Source organism: Salvelinus namaycush, chromosome 6 (genome assembly GCF_016432855.1).
Source record: "Salvelinus namaycush isolate Seneca chromosome 6, SaNama_1.0, whole genome shotgun sequence".
Taxonomy (NCBI): Eukaryota; Metazoa; Chordata; class Actinopteri; order Salmoniformes; family Salmonidae; genus Salvelinus; species Salvelinus namaycush.
The window spans coordinates 8289355-8315545 of record NC_052312.1 but is presented as its reverse complement, the minus strand read 5'-3'; the positions used below and the strand labels follow the sequence as shown (position 1 = coordinate 8315545).

The 26191-nt window shown below is 44.7% G+C and overlaps 1 protein-coding gene across 1 annotated transcript; it reads right to left on the bottom strand.

The window, feature by feature from the left end:
* Nucleotides 1-1980: 1980 nt before the first annotated feature.
* LOC120049592 (glycogen phosphorylase, muscle form) lies at nucleotides 1981-26191 on the bottom strand. Its single transcript, XM_038995887.1, has 20 exons — nucleotides 25581-26191; nucleotides 23355-23456; nucleotides 22912-22990; nucleotides 22666-22769; nucleotides 22335-22466; nucleotides 22135-22246; nucleotides 21794-21876; nucleotides 21378-21521; nucleotides 20965-21057; nucleotides 20667-20813; nucleotides 13210-13373; nucleotides 12473-12587; nucleotides 12248-12349; nucleotides 11987-12134; nucleotides 11845-11903; nucleotides 10893-11034; nucleotides 10511-10718; nucleotides 10066-10200; nucleotides 9891-9957; nucleotides 1981-3540 (listed from the first exon to the last, which is right to left on the bottom strand). The coding sequence occupies exons 1-20, from the start codon at nucleotides 25821-25823 to the stop codon at nucleotides 3388-3390; spliced, it is 2532 nt and encodes an 843-aa protein (XP_038851815.1). The 5' UTR covers nucleotides 25824-26191; the 3' UTR covers nucleotides 1981-3387.

The window sequence follows — 26191 nt, the reverse complement described above, 5'->3', positions numbered from 1 at the left end:
AGTGGCCAGACGAAAGCCACTCCTCAGTAAAAAGCACATGACAGCCCACTTGGAGTTTGCCAAAAGGCACCTAAAGGACTCTCAGACCATGAGAAACAAGATGCTCTAGTCTGATGAAAGCAAGATTGAACCATTTGGCCTTAATGCCAAGGATCACATCTGGAGAAAACCTGGCACCATCCTTACAGTGAAGCATGGTGGTGGCAGCATCATGCTGTGGGGATTTTTTTTTTGAGGCGGAGACTAGTCAGGATTGAGGGCAAGATGAACAGAGCAAAGTACAGAGAGATCCTTGATGAAAACCTGCTCCAGAGCGCTCAGGACCTCAGACTGGAGCGAAGGTTCACCTTCCAACAGGACAACGACCCTAAGCACACAGCAAAGACAATGCAGGAGTGGCTTCGGGACAATCCTCTGACGCTCCCCATCCAACCTGACAGAGCTTGAGGAGCTGCAGAGAAGAATGAGAGAAACTCTCCAAATACTGGTGTGCAACGCTTGTAGCGCCATACCCAAGAAGACTCAAGGCTGTAATCGCTGCCAAATGTGCTTCAAAAAGTACTGAGTGAAGGGTCTGAATACCTTTGTAAATTATATTTATTTTATTACACATTTGCAAACACCTGTGTTTGCTTTGTCATTATGGGTTATTTAGTGTAGATTGATGAGGGGGGGGAAACAATTTAATGTTTTGGAATAATGCTGTAATGTAAAAAAATGTGGAAAAAGTCAAGGGGTCTGAATACTTTCCAAATTCACTGTATATACACACACGGTGATGACAGCAGCATGATTTTGAAGCCACCACATCCATTTTGGCACTCCACACCATTGTAAAAATATTTTGTAAGCTATGAATCGCTACATTTAATATATACAAATAATTTATTCAAGTATAACTACAAAAAGTTCTGTTACAGTCCCCACGTTGTCCTTGAAATTTTAAATGTAATTGAAATACTGTGGAATTAAATGCATGCCTAGCCAGGACTTCAGCACATAGTTGGTTATATACGATTTTCACACACCTCGGTTTGATATAGATAAATGGTCAAATCGTTTCACCGCGTATAATGTACACTAAACTAAAAATGTTGAAACAATGATCAGATACTAGAATTGGATTACGTGTTTTTATTGAGATAAAATGTCAAAAAGGTCATTTCGTGACTTCAGTTCAAGCATCATAGGCCAGAAAAAGGAATGCAGCAGTTGACTTCTGATCCAAGAACCGTGGTACATTAACAGTTCAGCGCTTCTGGTAGTCCTGAACATTGGCGAGGATCCAACCAGATGGTCCAAGTATGGCCACCGCAAAAATACTCATGACGAAAGCAGTTTCCTGTGAACAGAGAGGCAAGGCTGTCATACTCATACACGTCACCCAAGAACACAGGTTGGCAAGTCATATTATTGCCAATAATAAGGCATGCAAGAAATTGATTATTTAAAAAAAGTCAACATAATTTGGATAAGTATATTTTGAAATTTCGGTGAATAATTGAAATCAGCTAGCCAACTACTATCTGAACTAGATGGCTAGCTTCAACGATGGCCTACTCACAGAACAGAAAAATAACAAAACTGTTTATAAATATATATGGCCTACTCACTGCAGCGCCGATGTTGTCTTTAGGGGGTTTACTGGATACGTTTGCTCGTTGGTTGATTGCACGTGTCCTCGAAGCCACAGTTGACCGTACTTTCAGCATTCCGCGCAGAAGGCCAGACATGATTCAACCGCATCAACAGGATCCGTTTATAAGGCTAGCTTGTTTGTGAGTTTGTTGCGTGTTATTTGCGTTGGCATTGTTTGAGACTTTATAGTCCTGACCTGCGGAAGCTACGTCATACGATCTTTAAAACTTTTCGCGTGGAAATTTGCTCCGTTTTGATTGGTAGACAGAAAACCATCTAGACATACAAGCGATGAGTGAATGTAGCCATTTTGGAAAGTAACAAAATATCACACAAGTGTTGTAACTTTGTCTCCTTTATTGACTGTTGTTTCACATTGACAAGAGAATGCAGAGTTTGAAGCTTTAAGTGCTTTTCAGAATCTCTCTAATGGAAGAAAACTACTGGACGTTGTGCAATCTTTATCAACCCTACACACTCAATTACTAGTGATTCAGTAGCGTTAACATTAAGTCCAAGACTTCCAAACAGTGAGAAATACTATTGTACCAGATATGCTTATTTATCTGAACATCAAAAAAGACTTGCAGCTTAACAGTGAGAAGTCAATGTGGGGTCACTTTAGGCTGAACAACTACACACACAGCTTAGTTAAGGCAGCATTATAGTCACTCAGAGAGGTATTAGGCAGAGAAGGTGGAGGAGAGAAGGCTTAGTTTGTTGCACTATATGAAGGATCATTTTCCAACACTGGAACAACGTTTTGAGGATATACTGATGGGATCATTCTAAACAAAACACAGCCTATAGCAGAAAGTATTTTAGCAATAAGGATTGTGTGTGGGCTACCCAAAACACAAGCATTAATAACACGCAAAAATTACTACATTCGACATACAGACAGACATACATTGAGCAAACAGTTTTATAACATCAAGGATCACGCATGTTAACCTAGTCCCTTCAACTTGAGTGGTTATTCGGTGCAGATATGAATAAAGAGGTGGTCCTTGGCAGGCCGAATCAGTAGTGTAGAATCACAGTGTCTATGTGAGAAGAACGTGCTTATTTTGAATACTTTATTTTGATAAGTCTCTATGTCCCATCATGTCTCAGTCTTGGAAGACATGGTTTTGGTACCATTAGACAGTGGTGAGGTGTCCAGCTACTTGTTGACCCCACTAACTGTTAAAGGGTGTATTCTCTGACCATGTTAGCTTAAATGATGGTGAACAGTGTTATTGATGATATTAATGTTGCACAAGCCAGTTGACTATGCATTGCTGGTGCATGTGAGAAGGTGAATGCTGATTTGAATTAGCCCATTGAGAAGGTGAATGCTGATTTGAATTAGCCCATTGAGAAGGTGAATGCTGATTTGAATTAGCCCATTGAGAAGGTGAATGCTGATTTGAATTAGCCCATTGAGAAGGTGAATGCTGATTTTGAATTAGCCCATTGAGAAATTTAATGCTGAATGTCGAGGTTGAAAGTGGTATCAGTTATTGGCCATCACGTAGCCGGACAGGGATTGCTACATGTATAGTCAATCATCAACTAATACTGACCACAATGAAATGACACAATGAAAATGTACTAGTTACAGGGAGCTTTCAGGTTTCTAAACCATTTCTCATGTTGAAATGGTTTTCTTGTGGAATAGCCAGAGGAAAAACCAGAAGCTGGGGCTGTGGAAAAACCAGAAGCTGGGGCTGTGGAAAAACCAGAGGTTGGTTTTAGGGCTGGGGTTTATTGGCGAGGATCGTCTGGGGCAGGGATCCTTTCCAGGCTGGGCTCCATGCCCCAGATCTCCCGGGCGTACTGGGAGATAGTGCGGTCGCTAGAGAATTTACCACAACCAGCGATGTTGTGGATCACCATCTTGGTCCATTCTTTAGGGTTCTGTTGGGATGGATGGGAAGAGAGGGGAAATTAAAACCATTGCAGAAGGAAGGAATACTGTTATGTTATGTATCTGTAAAAATTCTTATAACTGACAGGGGAATAGTCAAGTCACAATTTATTTATAGAGCATTTAACAAGTCTCGATACACTTTACAAAAAAGAAAGAAAACAGGGCCTCCCGAGCGGTGCAGCGGTCTAAGGCACTGCATCGCAATGCTAGAGGCGTCACTACAGACCCAAGTTCAATCCCGGGCTGTATCACAGCTGGCCGTGATCGGGAGTCCCAAAGGGCGGCGCACAACTGGCCCAGCGTTGTCCGGGTTAAGGGAGGGTTTGGCCGGTGAGGCTTTACTTGGCTCATCGCGCTCTAGCGACTCCTTGTGGCGGGCCGGGCACCTGCAGGCTGACCTCTGTAGTCAGTTGAACAGCGTTTCCTCCAACACATTGGTGCGGCTGGCTTCCGGGTTAAGCGGGCGGGTGTTAAGAAGCACAGTTTGGCGGGTCGTGTTTCTTTTTTTATATACTTTGTTTTTATTGTAGGAACACAAAGAAAGTACAAATAAAGTAAAATAAAAGAACAAAAATGATCTGGCAGTTACAGTGCACTTCATACCTTCATCATCATATTAGTTACATTAGCATCTTTGAATTAGACCTTTTCCAAGTATGAAACCCATTTCTCCCAGTATTCCTGACCTCTCTCCTGTTGAGTTCTTAAAGCAAAGGTCATACGCTCCATGTGGTGTATTTCTTCTACAATGTCTATCCATTGTGTCACTGTGGGAGGGTCTTTTTGTAGCCATTTCCTAGTGATAGCCTTTTTACTGGCTGCCAGTAGGACCTTCAAGAGGTACTTTTCTCTATTGTGTAAGTTATCTGCTATTTCACCCAAGTACAAAGAAATGAATGTTTGTTCTATGTCAAATCCCATTATTTTTCCAATGTTAGATCTTATTTCTCCCCAGTAAGTTTCGATTGCGGGGCAGGACCAAAAGATATGAGAGTGGTCCGCCCTCAATAGACCGCATTCTCTCCAACAAGGGTGTGGTGAGCCAGTCTGTTTTGATTTCAGTTTAGGTGTTATGAAGAAACGTATAACATTCTTCCAACAGAATTCTCTCCATGACCTTGAGTTGGTGGAGCTTTGTTGAGTCTCTAATATGTTCAACCATGTTTCATCAGTTATTTCAATGTTAAGTTCCTCCTCCCATTTCTTTTTAATATAGTTTGTAGAATGTTTCTTTGAGGATTGAATGCCCAAGTAGAGATTTGAAATCGTTTTTTTGTTACTCCCCAAGTTGTATGCGTTAGTGAATACTTGGATTAATTTTGGAGGTGCTCGAGGGTCAGTCACTTTTATCTCCCTTAAGAAATAGTGTCGGACTTGTAGGTATCTGTAAAAATCTTGTTTATCCAAGCCATGTTTTTTACTTAGGTCCTGGAAGTTATCTAGGTTCCCATTCCTTATAATTGTACTGAATGATGTGATGCCTTTCTGTGTCCATTGTTTAAATCTGCTGTCCTGAGTTGCAGGGATGAAGCTGGGGTCGTATGCGGGCCAACTCAGCAGTTTGATCTCTCTGTCTAAATTATTTTGCTTAACTACCCTAAACCATGTCTTCAGAGAGAAATTAATCCACTGATTTTGTCTATTGTATATTTCTTTTACCATGTCCTTATTTCCCAAAACTGACTGTATGGGTATCCCTGTCAAAGTAGTCTCGATGTCTTTCCATTTGGATTCGTATTCTGAATTGCACCAACAAACCAGGGGTCTCAATTGGGCTGACACATAGTAATCTTTTAGGTTTGGTAAGGCCATACCCCCACAGTTTTTTGGTAATTGTAATGTTGTATATCTAGTTCTTGGTCTCTTACTGTTCCAGATAAACCTTGATATCCGTTTATCCCATTCCCTAAACTGTTTAGGTGGGATTTCTATGGGCAGTGATTGGAACAAATACAATAACCTCGGCAGGATGTTCATTTTGATTGTTTCAATTCTACTACTAAGATCTAAGGGAAGTGAGTTCCACCTGTCTAGGTCATCATATATTTTCTTGTTGATGTGATCGTAATTCATGCTATAAAGTTTGGGTGTATCTTTTGGTAGGTATACTCCAAGATATTTAATGGATGAAGAGGTCCAGGTGAAGTTATACCTATTCTTCAGCTCTTCCTGTGGGGTATAATTATATACTAGGGCTTGGGTCTTGTGTACGTTAAGCACATACCCTGAATATGTTCCAAATGTTTGTAGAACATCCATCAATCTAGGTACGCTTGAGCCTGGGTCTTTAAGGAATAACAGAACGTCATCTGCATACATGCATATCTTATGTTCACTGTCTCTTATTGTTATTCCCTCTAAGGTTGGGTCCTGTCTTATTGCCTGTGCTAATGGTTCGAGGTACAAGGAGAAGAGCGTGGGTGAAAGATTACAGCCTTGTCTTGCCCCTCGCTCTAATTTTATCGTTCGTGTCAAATGTCCATTTATCTTTATTCTAGCGGTCGGACATGAATACAGTGTTTTGATGCACTGTATCACTTCTTTGTTGAAACCAAATCTTTCCATAACTTGGAATAGGTAATCCCATCCCACTGAATCAAATGCTTTTTCTGCATCTAGACTGATTAATATTGCACTTGTCTTATTCTGAGTAATGTGGTCCATGACATGTAGTGTTCTCCTTATATTGTCCTGTGTCTGCCTATTTTGTATGAAACCAGTTTGATCTCCGTCAATCAATTCTGGGATTATGTTCTCCATTCTTTTGGCTATTATTGATGCATATAGTTTATAATCTGTGTTAAGAATTGTGATAGGTCTATATGAACTGCATTCTTTCTTATCTTTACCCTCTTTTGGGATTACAGATATGATGGCCTCTCTCCATGACGGTGGGAGACCACCCTCCCTCAGAGTCCAGTTAAAACAGGCCTTAAGTAGAGGTGTTAGTTGTTCTCTGAAGGTCTTGAACCATTCTGAAGGGAAGCCATCAGTGCCTGGAGACTTGTTGACTTTTTGTTGAGATATTGCTTTATTAATTTCTTCGGTGGATATTTCTTAAGTTAGTCTATCATTTTGCTCTGTCCCAATTGAGGGGAGATCAAGTGAGTTCAAAAAGTGCTCTATTGTCTGTGCATCTGCCTTCTCTGGTTGCTTGTACAGATTTGTGTAATATGATTCAAATGCATTCTGTATTTCATCTAATTTGCATGTGATCTTTTTTGTTTTGGGGTCTTTTATTTTAAAAATGGTATTCTGTGCTTGTTGTTTCCTGAGTCTCCATGCTAGTAATTTGGTTGCCTTTGAGCCTGCTTCATAATATCGTTGTTTCAGGAACCTAAGCTTTTTCTCTACTTCTTCTCTATAAATCTGGTCAATTTCCTGTTTTACCTTTTGAATCTCTCGTAATATAAGAGGGTCTTTGTATTGACTATGAGATCGTTCTAAGTTTCTTAGGGTTTCCTGTAATTTCAGCAGTTTCTGTGCTTTAATCTTTTTCTTGAGAGACGATGTGGCTATGATTTTTCCTCTAATAACCGCCTTAGCTGCATCCCACAGTATAGCAGGAGATACTTCCCCATTATCATTATTCTCCAGATAGATGTTCAATTCTGTCTTTATTGATTCCTTGAATGCTGAATCATTCAGCATGCTTGTATTAAGTCTCCATGTAGTATTTCTTGGTTTGCTATCAAGGTGTAGAGTGAGGTAAACTCCATTATGATCTGATAAGTCGCTCTGCCCGATCCTACAATCCTTAAGCCTGTGTCTATCTGCACTGTACATAAAAAAGTAGTCTAACCTGGAGTATTCAGTGTGGCGGGCTGAGTAAAAAGTATATTCCTTATCGGTCTTGTGGGTGTCACGCCATACATCGAGCAGTCCTAGATCCTGCAGTATCCTATTGATCTTTTTGGCAACTAGGCTCATTTTCCTATTTTGATTTGTGCTGTCCAATTTTGAGTTTAGAATTGTGTTAAAATCCCCTCCACAGATAAGAGTGCCAGTGGTTTCTGTAGCAATTAAATCAAACACCTTCCTATAGAAGACCATGTCACTCCCTGGGGGTGCGTATACATTAAATAATGTAACTTCCTTGTTATCCAGTTTACATTTAACAAGTATAAATCTACCCTCCTTGTCTTTTATTTCTGACATAAACTCAAAATTAACTGAATTTGGGATCAAGATTGCAACTCCCCTTCTACCCATTTTGTAAGAAGAAAAAAAAGTGTTCCTATATCCCATTTTCTTGAGTTTCTCGTGTTCAGGTGTGGATAAGTGAGTTTCCTGCCAGAATAGTATGTCAACTCTCTCCCGTTTCATCTTTGCTATTACCTTACTTCTCTTGATGGCACTCCCCAGTCCGTTTACATTGAGACTTATGACCTTAAATTCCCGATGATGCATCGATATAAATAAAAAAAGCTGTGCACCATATCTGCCTGCTTATCATGAACCTAAAAATGAACGAAAATTCAAGAACGATAATAAAGTAAACCAAAGTGGGAAAGTACTTTGGTATTTGGACTCCCATGTCAGAGGACTGTCTCTTGCCTCTGGGGTTTGAGGGGATGAGCCTGTCCGCAGGATGGGCCCCTCGCTCAGATATGAAAATGCGTGACGTTGTCAGTCACAAACAAGACCTGGTGGAAGCGAAAATAATAAGGGCGCCTATTTCGTCGCTTATACACATCGGTTAATTACAAGTGAAAACTATATCGGTCATGCGTGCATATCATGAATCCTCCCCTTGATATGCCCTTCTGTCGCCCCGTTGTCAATGTGTCATTAATCCTTAGCTAATATATATGTTATTAACGTGACGCTACTTAATGTGTTCATAAAGAACACATGCTTTTGGGTACTCACCCTTGTTCAGCATTGGGGGAAAATAGGGGAGATATTGTATCTATTGCAATGTCAACCGTAACAACCCAAAGTCTTAACAGCTGCGGTAACTATTAATTCTGTTAAATCCGATTCAGTGTCTTTCATCTTCCCGTTGGAAATGCCTGAGTCTCTCTCGGATGTGAACGTCCTCTCGCCGAGATGGTTTCCCTCTTTCTCCATGACCTTGCTTGTTGACAACGATCCATGGGAGAGCCTGCTCGAGTCTTTCCGCTGGTGATGTCGCCTTTCTCCTGGCGGTATACTCCACTGGGAAGCCCCTTGACTTCAGGTCCTCAGCCGCCTCGTCTGCATGCTCGTATGTAACCGGGCCATTTTTCAGAAATACCCGCATTTTTGCCGGGTATGGTGTTTGGAAGCGAATACCCTTCTCTTTAAGTGCTTTCTTAATGGGGGTGTATTCTTTCCTTCTTTTCAGTATCTCTCCCGCGTAGTCATGATCAAAGAACACTCGTTGGCCTTGGAAGTTAACAGGTTTTTTCCAGGTAGCATGTAAAACTTTCTCTTTGACTGAGAATTTTAGGAACCGTATTACTATGGATCTTGGTGGGGCGCCGCTGGGGGGTTTTGAGGCCAGAGCTCGGTGTGCTCTCTCGATTCCCAGGTCAGTGTCGTCGTCAAGTATGTCCTTGAATAGACCCTCCACGAAGTTGGGCATAGAGTCTTTTTCTGCGCCCTCTACTACGTTATAAAATCTAATGTTGTTTCGACGTGAGAAACCTTCGAGTTCTGTCACTTTTGCCTGTAGTGCATGTTGGCTTTTCAGTGACTGTTCAAGTATTTCCTTGACTGCGAAGTTCCATGTGTCCGTTTCCCCAATGCGCTGTTCTGCGTCCCCCATTCTTGTAGATATGCTGTGAAGTTCTAATTTGTTTTCTTCCAGTTTCTGGTTAATGTCCTTTTTGAACTCATTTAGTTCTTTTCTTACATCTTCTCGAAGTTCCTCTCGTAAGCCTGTGAGCGCCTCGCGCAATTCCTCCTTCATCACCTCACGAAATGAGGGTTCTTTTGCTGCTGCTATCTTATTTGCGCTAGCATTAGCCATTTCGGGTTCTTCGACGATTATATCTTCTGCTGTCTTGTTACGGGCTGTTGTTGTAGCTCCACGACCTTTTCCTGTTTTCCCCTTTTCCATTTTGCGTAAGTTATTATAATGCTCAGAGTAAATACTTGAATTTGGGGGGGAAATTCCCAACCGATGTGCAGTACGAAAAACTAGGCAGCCATTTCCTAAGTTGCGTCACCGGAACGGCGGGTCGTGTTTCTGAGGACGCATAACTCAACTTTCGTCTCTCCTGAGACAGTTGGGGAATTGCAGCGATGAGACAAGATCGAAATTGGGGGGTAAAATACAAACAAAAAAAGAAGGAAAAAAAGAAAGAAAACAATTGATATTAAAAAGATTTTCAGTCTATGAAACACTCACCTTGTAGAGAGCACTGACTTTCTCTTGGCATTTGATGTAAGCTTCGTAGTCAGCGAACACCTTGAATCTGTAACACAAACATCACGCTCGGTTAGACATTGTGCGGCTGCGTGTATAACGGTAGAGTACAGTGTGTCCGTATTTGGGTATTGTGACTCAGCGTTTTCCACCCCACCTGTCATGGTGAAGCAGCATGTTGACAATGTCCTTGAAGAGGTCGTGCTGGTCGGGGCTAAAGAATCCACCAGCGATCTGGTCCATAGCCTGCTTCAGCTCAGGAATGCGGTTGTAGTAGTCCATGGCATCATATCTGAGGAGATGGATACATTTATAAAGAAGAGGATACACTTATAAAGAAGATTTTTTTTAAATCCATTATGGGATGCATGCCAGTTATCATCCTTCCTTCCAAGTCATCCAAAAAGCTGTCTCTTTCGGTTCTATCCTTTACCATGCAAATCATCTTGGCTTCTTCACCAAAGTTTACCCAGTAAGCATCCTTCCATGTCTTCCGAAATGTTCTCTCCTTAGCTATCATCCAATGCCAATCCTCATGTCTTCTTCTCCACCATCTCAGATCAGAACCCTTCGTCCATCCATTCACCTCCCCACTGTCTTACCCACTCTTGTCCATGGCGTCCACGTCGTCCACCCTCATGCCGAAGATGAAGAGGTTCTCTTCTCCAGCCTCCTCGGCCATCTCTACGTTGGCTCCGTCCATGGTGCCGATGGTGAGCGCTCCGTTCAGCATGAACTTCATGTTGCCAGTGCCAGATGCCTCAGTGCCAGCTGTGGAGATCTGCTCAGACAGGTCGGACGCAGGGATGACTGGCGAGAGAGAGACAGAGACAGAGAGAGAGAGAGAGTGGAGAGAAACCCGAAACAGAGAGATGAGACAAGGCAGAGAGAAAATGTATGTGGAAGAAGTGGGAAGCCCCTTAACTACACTCCAATGGGAACATAAACAAAACCAAGAAAGCAGCAAGTATGTGAATTATTTACTTTTCTCGGCCAGAGTGACCTTGTAGTTCTCCAGGAAGATGACTTTGAGGCGGTCTCCCACCACAGTGTCGTGGTTGACAATCTCTCCGATGGCAGTGATCAGCCTAATGATCAGCTTTGCCGTGTGATACCCAGGGGCAGCCTGGGAAAAAATGTAGAATATGAAATCACATGGATGCCAAAATCTTATACAGAAGGCACAGATCTGTTTGTGCTGTCTTGCCAACTTTGGTCGTTGTCTCCATAGCAGTTGGTAAAACAGCTCAAACTGATGTGGGACAGGCTAATGTCGTGGAAATATTCGCTCAATCATATTTCTCTATTTGTGAATTCAAATCGACTTTATTACAAAGTAACAAGCCGAGCTGGCCCATGGGCCAACTGACTTTCCAGCCTCGGCACATACCTTTTATACAGTTTTCATCCTTACGTCACGCACATAGTAACTCCTCTTTATGTTAATGATTCGACTTCTCTCCCCTTTGGCATTTAGCCACCAATATCTTTTTGCCTTGCACTCATTTTAGCTTGGTTTCCATTTTCTTATTGGCACAGACATTAGGGCATAGATTCCATTGGTGGCGTAACCATAGCAATGATACAAAAACAAACATTAGGGCATAGATTCCATTGGTGGCGTAACCATAACAATGATACAAAAATAAACAGACACACACACTCCTGATGCAGGTGCATGTCTAATGGTGCTTGAGTAATACAAACCTATGCTCATAATGCACGTCTAATGAACCTCACGGGACTAGGTATTGGCTTCCCTTAGCCTAATGACCTAGACACATATATAGAGTGCATTGATTCTGCTTACTACTAAGATGTATAATGTGCACACATGTACTGGAAAATTACTACTAATACTAACAAAATATATTCAATGAGTTTTGCAGTACAACCTGTATCCTAATGACTTGATCAAACGTCTATTGTGGCTCACCTTTCCTCCAATCATGATAGTCCTGGGGGTCCAATTCTTGTTGGGCTCCTTCTTGATGCCTGATTGAAAAAGACGACAGGTTAACTTGGTTGACAGAATAATGTCTCTCAGTAAAGCTGTAAAAGAACAGAGGACCACTCACGGTTGTAGAGAGTGATGATGTGCAGGCAGTTGAGCAGTTGCCTCTTGTACTCGTGGATCCTCTTGACTTGAACGTCGAACATGGAGTTGGGGTTGATCTTCACCTTGTAGTGCTCCTCGAGATAGGCAGAAAACTTCAGCTTGTTCTCCTACAGATAGACACAGTAAAGTGTTAGGAGGTATAGTACGGACCTGGGCTCAGACTGAGATGGTGAATCGAATTACAATGACAACATATTTCAAGAGATTGTTATGTTCTGACCTGTTTGACCTTGGCGATGTCATGAATCAAAGAGTCGTCATCCACAAACGTCAGCAACTTCTTCAGTTGGTCCAGATCGCGGATGTAATCCTCACCGATCCTCTGAACATTCAAACATACAGAAATAACCATTTTTAGAATCATCATTTCTCAGACACCGCTGCGACACTAGCACCAACTGTCACTCCACTTTGGTTATGATTTTAGCTACACTCCACCACACACCTCTGCAATGACTTCAGCCAGCCCAGGGTTGCACATGACCAGCCAGCGTCGGGGCGTGATCCCGTTGGTCTTGTTCTGGAACTTGTGGGGGTCCACCTCGTAGAAGTCCTTGAACCTAGTGGGCTCAATGAATGATTGATAGATCAAATACCATTTAACATATGGGGCCAGTGGGAAAACAGGTTACCATATTGGCTAGGGATAGCGTCATAAGTAGCTAGAAATAAAACAAACTATAACAACGTTTATTCGGGCCTCCCGGGTGGCGCAGTGGTCTAGGGCACTGCATCGCAGCGCTAGCTGCGCCACCAGAGACTCTGGGTTCGCGCCCAGGCTCTGTCGCAGCCGGCCGCGACCGGGAGGTTCGTGGGGCGACGCACAATTGGCCTAGCGTCGTCCGGGTTAGGGAGGGTTTGGTCATCGCGCACCAGCGACTCCTGTGGCGGGCCGGGCGCAGTGTGCGCTAACCAAGGGAGCCAGGTGCACGGTGTTTCCTCCGACACATTGGTGTGGCTGGCTTCCGGGTTGGAGGCGCGCTGTGTTAAGAAGCAGTGCGGCTTGGTTGGGTTGTGTTTCGGAGGACGCATGGCTTTCGACCTTCGTCTCTCCCGAGCCCGTACGGGAGTTGTAGCGATGAGACAAGATAGTAATTACTAGCAATTGGATACCACGAAAATTGGGGAGAAAATGGGGTAAAATTTAAATAAATAAATAAGAAAAACAACGTTTCTTCGTACAGAGTTGCTTTGAGGATGTCCGAGTGGATGCGGGCCACTCCGTTGACGGCGTGGGAGCCCACGATGCACAGGTGGGCCATGTTAATTTTCTTCTGGTCGCCCTCCTCCACTAGGGACATGCGGCGCAGACGATCCTGGTCCCCGGGGTAGAGCTTAGCGATGCGCTGAGGGAAGGAGGAGAAAGAGGATTGGAAACAATTACCTTCACACCCATTTGTTTGCATCACATTGAAGAAGCAAATATTGAGGGATATGTTGTTGCTTTTTACAGTAGCTAACTCCTAATCCTCTCAGGCACGTGAATATATGTTTACAGTATATTCGCTCATATACAGTGCATTCGGGAAAGTATTCAGACCCCTTCACTTTTTCAACATTTTGTTACGTTACAGCCTTATTCTAAAATCGATTAAATTGTTTTTTCTCCCCAAATCAATCTACACACAAAACCCCATAATGACAAAGCTAAAACCGTTTTTCAATAAAGTTTTGCAAAAGCTCAGGTGCATCCTGTTTCCAGTGATCATCCTTGAGATGTCTCTATAAATTGATTGGAGTCCACCTGTGGTAAATTCAATTGATTGGACATGATTTGGGAAGGCACACACCTGTCTATATAAGGTCCCACAGTTGACAGTGCATGTCAGAGCAAAAACCAAGCCATGAGGTTGAAGGAATTGTCTGTAGAGCTCCGAGACAGGATTGTGTCGAGGCAGAGATCTGGGGAAGAGTACCAAAACATTTCTGCAGCATTGAAGGTCCCCAAGAAAACAGTTGCCTCCATCATTCTTAAATGGAAGAAGTTTGAAACCACCAAGACTTCCTAGAGCTGGCCGCCCGGCCAAACTGAGCAAACTGAGAGAAGGGCATTGGTCAGGGAGGTGACCAAGAACCCGATGGTCACTCTGACAGAGTTCCAGAATACCTCTGTGGAGATGGGAGAACCTCCCAGAAGGACAACCATCTCTGCAGCACTCCAACAATCAGGCATTTATGGTAGAGGGGCCAGATGAAAGCCACTCCTCAATAAAAGGCACATGACAACCCGCTTGGAGTTTGCCAAAAGGCACCTAAAGGACTCTCAGACCACGAGAAACAAGTCTCTGGTCTGATGAAAGCAAGATTGAACTCGTTGGCCTGAATGCCAAGCGTCACGTCTGGAGGAAACCTTGCACCATCCCTATGGTGAAGCATGGTGGTGGCAGCACCATGCTGAGGGGATGTTTTTCAGTGGCAGGGACTGGGAGACTAGTCAGGATTGAGGGAAAGATGAACTGAGAAAAAGTACAGAGAGCTCCTTGATGAAAACCTGCTCCAGTGCACTCAGGACCTAATACTGGGGCGAAGGTTCACCTTCCAACAGGACAACGATCCTCAGCACACAGCCAAGACAACGCAAGAGTGGCTTCGGGACATGTCTCTGAATGTCTTTGAGTGGCCCAGCCAGAGCCCGGACTTGAACGCGATTGAACATCTCTGGAGAGACCTGAAAATAGCTGTGCAGCAACGCTCCCCATCCAACCTGAAAGAGCTTGAGAGGATCTGCAGAGAAGAATGGGAGGAAACTCCCCAAAAAGAAATGGGAGAAACTCCCCAAATACAGGTGTGCCAAGCTTGCAGCTTCATACCCAAGAAGAGTCAAGGCTGTAATCGCTGCCAAAGGTGCTTCAACAAAGTACTGAGTAAAGGGTCTGAACACTTATGTAAATGTGACATTTCCATTTTTATTTTTAATACATTTGCCAACACTTCTAAAAACCTGTTTTTGCTTTGTCATTATGGGGTATTGTGTGTAGATTTGATGAGGGGCGGAAAAATTATTTAATCCATTTTAGAATAAGGATGTAACATAACAAAATGTGGAAAAAGTGAAGGGGTCTGAATACTTTCTGAATGCCCTGTACACGTACACTCGTACGGCTGTAATACTGTGTGTTACAGGAGTGCCCTGTACACGTACACTCGTACGGCTGTAATACTGTGTGTTACAGGAGTGCCCTGTACACGTACACTCGTACGGCTGTAATACTGTGTGTTACAGGAGTGCCCTGTACACGTACACTCGTACGGCTGTAATACTGTGTGTTACAGGAGTGCCCTGTACACGTACACTCGTACGGCTGTAATACTGTGTGTTACAGGAGTGCCCTGTACACGTACACTCGTACGGCTGTAATACTGTGTGTTACAGGAGTGCCCTGTATACGTACACTCGTACGGCTGTAATACTGTGTGTTACAGGAGTGCCCTGTACACGTACACTCGTACGGCTGTAATACTGTGTGTTACAGGAGTGCCCTGTACACGTACACTCGTACGGCTGTAATACTTTGTGTTACAGGAGTGCCCTGTACACGTACACTCGTACGGCTGTAATACTGTGTGTTACAGGAGTGCCCTGTACACGTACACTCGTACGGCTGTAATACTGTGTGTTACAGGAGTGCCCTGTACACGTACACTCGTACGGCTGTAATACTGTGTGTTACAGGAGTGCCCTGTACACGTACACTCGTACGGCTGTAATACTGTGTGTTACAGGAGTGCCCTGTACACGTACACTCGTACGGCTGTAATACTGTGTGTTACAGGAGTGCCCTGTACACGTACACTCGTACGGCTGTAATACTGTGTGTTACAGGAGTGCCCTGTACACGTACACTCGTACGGCTGTAATACTGTGTGTTACAGGAGTGCCCTGTACACGTACACTCGTACGGCTGTAATACTGTGTGTTACAGGAGTGCCCTGTACACGTACACTCGTACGGCTGTAATACTGTGTGTTACAGGAGTGCCCTGTACACGTACACTCGTACGGCTGTAATACTGTGTGTTACAGGAGTGCCCTGTACACGTACACTCGTACGGCTGTAATACTGTGTGTTACAGGAGTGCCCTGTACACGTACACTCGTACGGCTGTAATACTGTGTGTTACAGGAGTGCCCTGTACACGTACACTCGTACGGCTGTAATACTGTGTGTTACAGGAGTGCCCTGTACACGTACACTCGTACGGCTGTAATACTGTGTGTTACAGGAGTGCCCTGTACACGTACACTCGTACGGCTGTAATACTGTGTGTTACAGGAGTGCCCTGTACACGTACACTCGTACGGCTGTAATACTGTGTGTTACAGGAGTGCCCTGTACACGTACACTCGTACGGCTGTAATACTGTGTGTTACAGGAGTGCCCTGTACACGTACACTCGTACGGCTGTAATACTGTGTGTTACAGGAGTGCCCTGTACACGTACACTCGTACGGCTGTAATACTGTGTGTTACAGGAGTGCCCTGTACACGTACACTCGTACGGCTGTAATACTGTGTGTTACAGGAGTGCCCTGTACACGTACACTCGTACGGCTGTAATACTGTGTGTTACAGGAGTGCCCTGTACACGTACACTCGTACGGCTGTAATACTGTGTGTTACAGGAGTGCCCTGTACACGTACACTCGTACGGCTGTAATACTGTGTGTTACAGGAGTGCCCTGTACACGTACACTCGTACGGCTGTAATACTGTGTGTTACAGGAGTGCCCTGTACACGTACACTCGTACGGCTGTAATACTGTGTGTTACAGGAGTGCCCTGTACACGTACACTCGTACGGCTGTAATACTGTGTGTTACAGGAGTGCCCTGTACACGTACACTCGTACGGCTGTAATACTGTGTGTTACAGGAGTGCCCTGTACACGTACACTCGTACGGCTGTAATACTGTGTGTTACAGGAGTGCCCTGTACACGTACACTCGTACGGCTGTAATACTTTGTGTTACAGGAGTGCCCTGTACACGTACACTCGTACGGCTGTAATACTGTGTGTTACAGGAGTGCCCTGTACACGTACACTCGTACGGCTGTAATACTGTGTGTTACAGGAGTGCCCTGTACACGTACACTCGTACGGCTGTAATACTGTGTGTTACAGGAGTGCCCTGTACACGTACACTCGTACGGCTGTAATACTGTGTGTTACAGGAGTGCACTGTACACGTACACTCGTACGGCTGTAATACTGTGTGTTACAGGAGTGCCCTGTACACGTACACTCGTACGGCTGTAATACTGTGTGTTACAGGAGTGCCCTGTACACGTACACTCGTACGGCTGTAATACTGTGTGTTACAGGAGTGCCCTGTACACGTACACTCGTACGGCTGTAATACTGTGTGTTACAGGAGTGCCCTGTACACGTACACTCGTACGGCTGTAATACTGTGTGTTACAGGAGTGCCCTGTACACGTACACTCGTACGGCTGTAATACTGTGTGTTACAGGAGTGCCCTGTACACGTACACTCGTACGGCTGTAATACTGTGTGTTACAGGAGTGCCCTGTACACGTACACTCGTACGGCTGTAATACTGTGTGTTACAGGAGTGCCCTGTACACGTACACTCGTACGGCTGTAATACTGTGTGTTACAGGAGTGCCCTGTACACGTACACTCGTACGGCTGTAATACTGTGTGTTACAGGAGTGCCCTGTACACGTACACTCGTACGGCTGTAATACTGTGTGTTACAGGAGTGCCCTGTACACGTACACTCGTACGGCTGTAATACTGTGTGTTACAGGAGTGCCCTGTACACGTACACTCGTACGGCTGTAATACTGTGTGTTACAGGAGTGCCCTGTACACGTACACTCGTACGGCTGTAATACTGTGTGTTACAGGAGTGCCCTGTACACGTACACTCGTACGGCTGTAATACTGTGTGTTACAGGAGTGCCCTGTACACGTACACTCGTACGGCTGTAATACTGTGTGTTACAGGAGTGCCCTGTACACGTACACTCGTACGGCTGTAATACTGTGTGTTACAGGAGTGCCCTGTACACGTACACTCGTACGGCTGTAATACTGTGTGTTACAGGAGTGCCCTGTACACGTACACTCGTACGGCTGTAATACTGTGTGTTACAGGAGTGCCCTGTACACGTACACTCGTACGGCTGTAATACTGTGTGTTACAGGAGTGCCCTGTACACGTACACTCGTACGGCTGTAATACTGTGTGTTACAGGAGTGCCCTGTACACGTACACTCGTACGGCTGTAATACTGTGTGTTACAGGAGTGCCCTGTACACGTACACTCGTACGGCTGTAATACTGTGTGTTACAGGAGTGCCCTGTACACGTACACTCGTACGGCTGTAATACTGTGTGTTACAGGAGTGCCCTGTACACGTACACTCGTACGGCTGTAATACTGTGTGTTACAGGAGTGCCCTGTACACGTACACTCGTACGGCTGTAATACTGTGTGTTACAGGAGTGCCCTGTACACGTACACTCGTACGGCTGTAATACTGTGTGTTACAGGAGTGCCCTGTACACGTACACTCGTACGGCTGTAATACTGTGTGTTACAGGAGTGCCCTGTACACGTACACTCGTACGGCTGTAATACTGTGTGTTACAGGAGTGCCCTGTACACGTACACTCGTACGGCTGTAATACTGTGTGTTACAGGAGTGCCCTGTACACGTACACTCGTACGGCTGTAATACTGTGTGTTACAGGAGTGCCCTGTACACGTACACTCGTACGGCTGTAATACTGTGTGTTACAGGAGTGCCCTGTACACGTACACTCGTACGGCTGTAATACTGTGTGTTACAGGAGTGCCCTGTACACGTACACTCGTACGGCTGTAATACTGTGTGTTACAGGAGTGCCCTGTACACGTACACTCGTACGGCTGTAATACTGTGTGTTACAGGAGTGCCCTGTACACGTACACTCGTACGGCTGTAATACTGTGTGTTACAGGAGTGCCCTGTACACGTACACTCGTACGGCTGTAATACTGTGTGTTACAGGAGTGCCCTGTACACGTACACTCGTACGGCTGTAATACTGTGTGTTACAGGAGTGCCCTGTACACGTACACTCGTACGGCTGTAATACTGTGTGTTACAGGAGTGCCCTGTACACGTACACTCGTACGGCTGTAATACTGTGTGTTACAGGAGTGCCCTGTACACGTACACTCGTACGGCTGTAATACTGTGTGTTACAGGAGTGCCCTGTACACGTACACTCGTACGGCTGTAATACTGTGTGTTACAGGAGTGCCCTGTACACGTACACTCGTACGGCTGTAATACTGTGTGTTACAGGAGTGCCCTGTACACGTACACTCGTACGGCTGTAATACTGTGTGTTACAGGAGTGCCCTGTACACGTACACTCGTACGGCTGTAATACTGTGTGTTACAGGAGTGCCCTGTACACGTACACTCGTACGGCTGTAATACTGTGTGTTACAGGAGTGCCCTGTACACGTACACTCGTACGGCTGTAATACTGTGTGTTACAGGAGTGCCCTGTACACGTACACTCGTACGGCTGTAATACTGTCTGTTACAGGAGTGCCCTGTACACGTACACTCGTACGGCTGTAATACTGTCTGTTACAGGAGTGCCCTGTACACGTACACTCGTACGGCTGTAATACTGTGTGTTACAGGAGTGCCCTGTACACGTACACTCGTACGGCTGTAATACTGTGTGTTACAGGAGTGCCCTGTATACGTACACTCGTACGGCTGTAATACTGTGTGTTACAGGAGTGCCCTGTATACGTACACTCGTACGGCTGTAATACTGTGTGTTACAGGAGTGCCCTGTATACGTACACTCGTACGGCTGTAATACTGTGTGTTACAGGAGTGCCCTGTATACGTACACTCGTACGGCTGTAATACTGTATGTTACAGGAGTGCCCTGTATACGTACACTCGTACGGCTGTAATACTGTGTGTTACAGGAGTGCCCTGTATACGTACACTCGTACGGCTGTAATACTGTGTGTTACAGGAGTGCCCTGTATACGTACACTCGTACGGCTGTAATACTGTGTGTTACAGGAGTGCCCTGTATACGTACACTCGTACGGCTGTAATACTGTGTGTTACAGGAGTGCCCTGTATACGTACACTCGTACGGCTGTAATACTGTGTGTTACAGGAGTGCCCTGTATACGTACACTCGTACGGCTGTAATACTGTGTGTTACAGGAGTGCCCTGTATACGTACACTCGTACGGCTGTAATACTGTGTGTTACAGGAGTGCCCTGTATACGTACACTCGTACGGCTGTAATACTGTATGTTACAGGAGTGCCCTGTATACGTACACTCGTACGGCTGTAATACTGTATGTTACAGGAGTGCCCTGTATACGTACACTCGTACGGCTGTAATACTGTATGTTACAGGAGTGCCCTGTATACGTACACTCGTACGGCTGTAATACTGTATGTTACAGGAGTGCCCTGTATACGTACACTCGTACGGCTGTAATACTGTGTGTTACAGGAGTGCCCTGTATACGTACACTCGTACGGCTGTAATACTGTGTGTTACAGGAGTGCCCTGTATACGTACACTCGTACGGCTGTAATACTGTGTGTTACAGGAGTGTTTGGCTCTACCTCCAGGTGACGGCGGTTGATCTCGTAGATGATCTCCAGGTGTCTGGGCAGAAGGTTCTGGAGCAGGTCGGTGGGCCAGCGCTCCAGAGCCTCAGGCAGGACGGTGTGGTTGGTGTAGGCACAGGTACGTGTACAGATGTCCCAGGCCTGAGAGATGAGGGAAATACAATGATACATGTAGAAGGAAATTGTCTTGGTTAATGTTTGGTGAATCCATTTAGGAGCATTTCCCCATTTGTGGTAAGTATTCTTTACACTTATATGTATCATTGCTTTAGCAGGGGGACCAGCACTATACCTTCTCCCATGTCTGGTGCTCTGTGTCCAACAAGATCCTCATCAGCTCAGGGATGGCCATGGCAGGGTGGGTGTCGTTCAGCTGGATGGCCACCTACAATACAGGCAGGGGAGAGGGCATCAGACAATACAGTTGGAAGACACCGTTAGGGGAGGAAACTGTTGCATGTGAACACATAGTCTCACATTCAAATGTATTTATCAAGCCCTTTTCACATCAACCGATGTCACAAAGTGCTTATACAGAAACCCAGCCTAAAACCCCAAACAGCAAGCAATGCAGATGTAGAAGCACATCATACCGGAGTGTGCTCAGTGAACAAAGCCATTTGGAGACTATATGGTACTTTGATACATATAATTCAGTTAGGACATACACATAGCGTCCTAGACTATCTATCGTATCCATCTTACCTTGTCAGGTAGGGTGGACAGGTCAACGCGCACAACCTCAGTGGAGCCGAACTTGGAGGACTTGAAGCGACGGACGATGTCCTGCAGAGTGGCCGCCACCACAAAGTACTCCTGCTTCAGACGCAGCTCCTTGCCCTCGAAGAACTGGGGTCAAACACAGGACCACAGTCCATCACACTTGATTATTATTATGATGTTCTCAGAGAAGTGCTTTGAAGACTCAGCTTAAATGCATTCTTACAGGAACCTGTGTCTATATTGAGCAGGAGACATAATACTTTAAATGGATGAAATGTTTTGCCAGCATTAGGAAAACTCATTGATTCGTTACAATGAATCGTCATTGTCGATAAGAATTTGTTCGTAGAACTCGTCTGGCTCAATAAAGGTTCAAATCAACACTGGGTTCTACTCACGTTGTCATTGGGGTACAGAACACGGGAGATGTTCTCAGCCAAGTTTCTGTCCAGCACAGCTTGAATATAGCCACCCACGTTGACTGTAGAACAAACAAAAATGCTGTGGTCACATCTAGCATTTCAAATGTCTTGCCTAGTACTGTTTTCCAGCTCCCATCAGGACAATCAACATCACGATTGTTGAATTAGATTACGGATAAACAAACTGATGGTTGAATTTGATTACTGATAATAATATTACAAAGGTTGTAAAGATTTTCATTAATACATCATTTAATCAGTAGGTTTAAACAATAAAACAGACACAGACAAGCCCAAACAGTCCAGAAGTAACTCACAGTCTTTCAGGTTGAAATCACAGGGGGCCTTGGCAGACCACAGTCTCATGGTGTTCACAACGTTATTCCTGTAGCCAGGGACCGGGGTGTCATAAGGAAGGGCCAACACTACCTGTTAATGTAGAAGGGCCATGTAATGTTTAGTTACGTCCACAATGATTATTATTTCTATGTTGTATCGTCTTTATGTAGTCTCTCACCTGTGTGTCGACCCATTTCAAACCCTCGGGGGTGTGCTCCACTCTGCCGTAGAAGTGGACGGGTCGCATGTACTCAGGGCGGGCCTTCTCCCAGGGGTTGCCGTAGCGCAGCCAATCGTCAGCCTCCTCTACCTGTCGATTATCATGATTATACAGCATCATGAGTTTACTATGACTAGTTTACAAATGTGAGAAATGATTCCTAAAATAATTTGACCATCTGAAGCACATGACTCCAACAAGCACCGAAAATGACTATTTACACTGACTAACATGTAATCAAAGACACAGACATGTACATACATATAGTAAACTTTGCCAGTTAAACTACCTGCCAGCCATTCACAATTTTCTGGTTGAAGATGCCGAACTCATAGCGGATGCCGTAGCCGTAAGCTGCCAGTCCCAGAGACGCCATGGAATCTAGGAAGCAGGCTGAGCGCACAGGGGGGGGGGCGAGAGAGATGGGGTGAGACAGGGTTGTCCTGACCACTGAGCATCACTGTCGTTGGCAACACTATTTTTAGGGGGGAAGCAGCGAGGTAGACCAATAGAGAGTCAAGGAGGAGGAACTCACCGGCGAGCCGTCCAAGGCCACCATTTCCCAGGCCGGCATCTTCCTCAATGTCCTGCAGCTCCTCCATGTCCAGGCCCAACTGATGAAGATGAAGATACATTGTTAAGATTCATAGTACTTCATTAGTCTATAATACATTATAAAATGAGGGAGGATGGAGCTACATTAATGTATTAGGAAAAGCTTTTTCTTCTGAATAGATGGAAATGGGGCAGTGTTCAATCTCAGAGCAGGACAATGTACCTGAAATTCTTACATAAGAAAGTATCCTTGAATCTTGAATGAAGTGTGAGAAAAAGCACTTATTTTCAGTTGCATAAATGTTCAATGTGCCAGTTCCATACCCTCTGCAGTGTATGTCAGACGCAATGTTCTAGGTTGAGGTAACTATGATGGTCCACTGTCAGGGTCCAGGAGTGGCCTAAGGCCTATCCATCTCTCACCTGATAGGTAGCCTCGTCGCATGCATTCTCCAGAGCCAGGTTCACCATTGTATTCTGCAGGGTGCGCCCCATGTAGAACTCAAGGGACAGGTAATACACACGCTAGAGAGGAACAGCAGGGGAAGGTTCATCAAGGAGAGTTAATGCAGTACAGTACAGTGTCAATATTAAACACCTTCAGCCACCCAACAGTAGTGTGCCCCCATGTGGTTGCCCTGCGAAAATGCCACGTTGTCTATGACCCTCAGGCAGCGGCTGTGGCCAGGGGGAGAGAGCAGGTGCTGCCAACAACAGGAGAGCTATTCTTGGCGACCAGTCAAGCAACAGCTCTTTGTGAGTGCGTTTGGACTCACTTGAAACTCACTTGAAACTCCCTGCCAGTTGAGTCTGGGTTTATTTTCTCGGTACACGGTACACCCCAAGGTCTCATAACAACCTATATAAAGAGTGCTGAAAACAGTGCCAGCATTATGTTCCTGGCCTGAAACCCTAACGGATTAATCAACACTGTACTTACTGTATCTCAGTATAATATTCCTCTGCAGCCTGTCTCCACCCATTACAACATTATACAGAGGAAATGTACATTGTACATCATATAATCGTTCACGTTCCAATTCATGTATGTGGTATGTTACTCACACTGAAGCTATGAAATGAAATGACTCTTCTGCTTGATTATTTCTAAGGTCACTACAGTATTTTAACAGCGTTGAGCAGGGTGGCGTGATCCTAAATGTATAGTTGGGAGGGGTTGACACCTGAACCTTTGATTGACCTTTGACATTTCAAATGTTGTTCTTCGACAATCGGGGGAATGCAAATGAGGGCGTGGAAAACAGAGTGCACCCCTGTCCCATTAAGTGTGACTAAGATAAAGTGACAAAGGCATCCAGTCCCTGGATATAAATATAGCAGCATTGGTGATCAGTTCCTAAATGTTCGAGCGACTAGGGAGATTGGCACAGATGGGGTTGCATTAACACACAAAACAACAGGACAGATTTTATTACTGTGGGTTGTAAATTTGATGACTTTAGGGAGCGTGGATTGTTCTTCTGCTTATGAAGCCTACATAGCCATATTTATATGTGAAATGTACAAATACCAAAAATGTAGTTGAACCCGAGCTCGATGACTAGGTGTTATCACCTAAGGATTAGTGGACACAAATGCTAATATATTTCTTAGGAGGCATTGTGCAAATATGTTCTCAGTGACTTTGGCTTTATTAAAGTTGACCTCCGGACACTAATAAAATGAATGTCATTCAAGGCCTGTAGCTCAGGGCCAGGAGTTACAAGCCCAATGACACTGCAGACCTTTTCATTTACATTTCTGTTATAAGTTACCATATCATACAATCAACATGATGTCTGCTCTTCTGCACACAAAAATATAATTTTGTTCCCATACCAACCATAATAATGAATGTGGCTATACTGGTATGATGCTGATTGGGTAGTACACAATGTTCTATCAGCTTTATTGGATCAGGCAGAGAGAGCCTCTGGTGCGTTCTGGTTCAATTCATTGATAAATCATTGTTTCTGTGCCACTGATATGTATGAGATAGAGAATAGGAATAATTCCAACAGCTAAAATCCATCTCCAAAAGAATTTAACACATATAATGTGTCATGACAGTATTTAGGCTACTATGTAAACATATTGGTTTGGGTTACAGCAACTTCTAGGCTATCCTATTACGCAATACATATTTAACAACCAGTTGACTGGCCCTCATTAAACAGTGCGCTGCATTAGTGTCATTCTACAAGTGTCAAGCACTAGCTTGACAATATTGACACTTCCATTTCAGCTATCAATGCATCGTCAGATGCATTCTATGTTAGAATAGAGAGAGACAAACGTTTACTGAATCGTGTTCTCCTCCAGAGATGCACAACATGGTTATGTAACTTGTAAGGGGCTTTAGAGCGCTCAATACAGAATTCGGCATGCTCATGTTCACCACTTAATTACATTGAAGATTAAATAGGTAGGGTACTTAAAGACATGTTATACACATAACGTTTCTGTAACTATAGCGTCTGAAGCGCATCCCTAGTCTAGACTTCAGCATCATTGCACATACTGCGCAGTAATATTTCCCTGGGAAGCCATCCCTCCCACTTTCCGGAGTCTGACAGAGGCGTACGTGCCGAGTAGCGTGCGAGGGGATGGGATCACTATGACACTGCGACAACCATGTCGCTTGCTTACTTTGGGGTCTTTTTCATAGTAGTGCTGCTGCGTCCTGATCCATCTGCCCACCAGATGGTCGCGGACAGTGTTGGCCAAGGCGAAGTAGTAGTCCCTTTTGGTCGCCACATTTCGGTCCTTTACCAGCGTAAAGTGGAGATGGCGATTAAAATTGGTCTTAAGGTCTGAAACATTTTCCACTCCTGCAAGCCCCCGCACAGATATCTGCTTCCTCTTATCCTGGTCTGTCAGTGGCTTGGGCATCTTGGTAAATGCGTATTTTCTATTGTGCGACTGTAGATCCGAAAGGCAAATATCAACCGAGGATGATGAGAGATGGCTTCGCGTGTCACACTGTGTGTCCTTCCTCCCTCTGTCTCTTCAAAGTATGGACACCAGAGTTGGTTTGCCAGTCCTGCACTGTTATATATAAACGCACATACAAAATGTCGAGCACATAGGGCGGGTCTTACAGAACCTCCAGCCCAATTGACAGTTGATCCTCTTCGTGACAATAATGGTTAGTGCTATACGGTATTCTTAGGACGTCCGTAACCTAACCCCTACCCTTATCCTAACCCTTACCTCAACCATTTCAATTACAATGGCCTTTGATCCCGGACGTCCCAAGG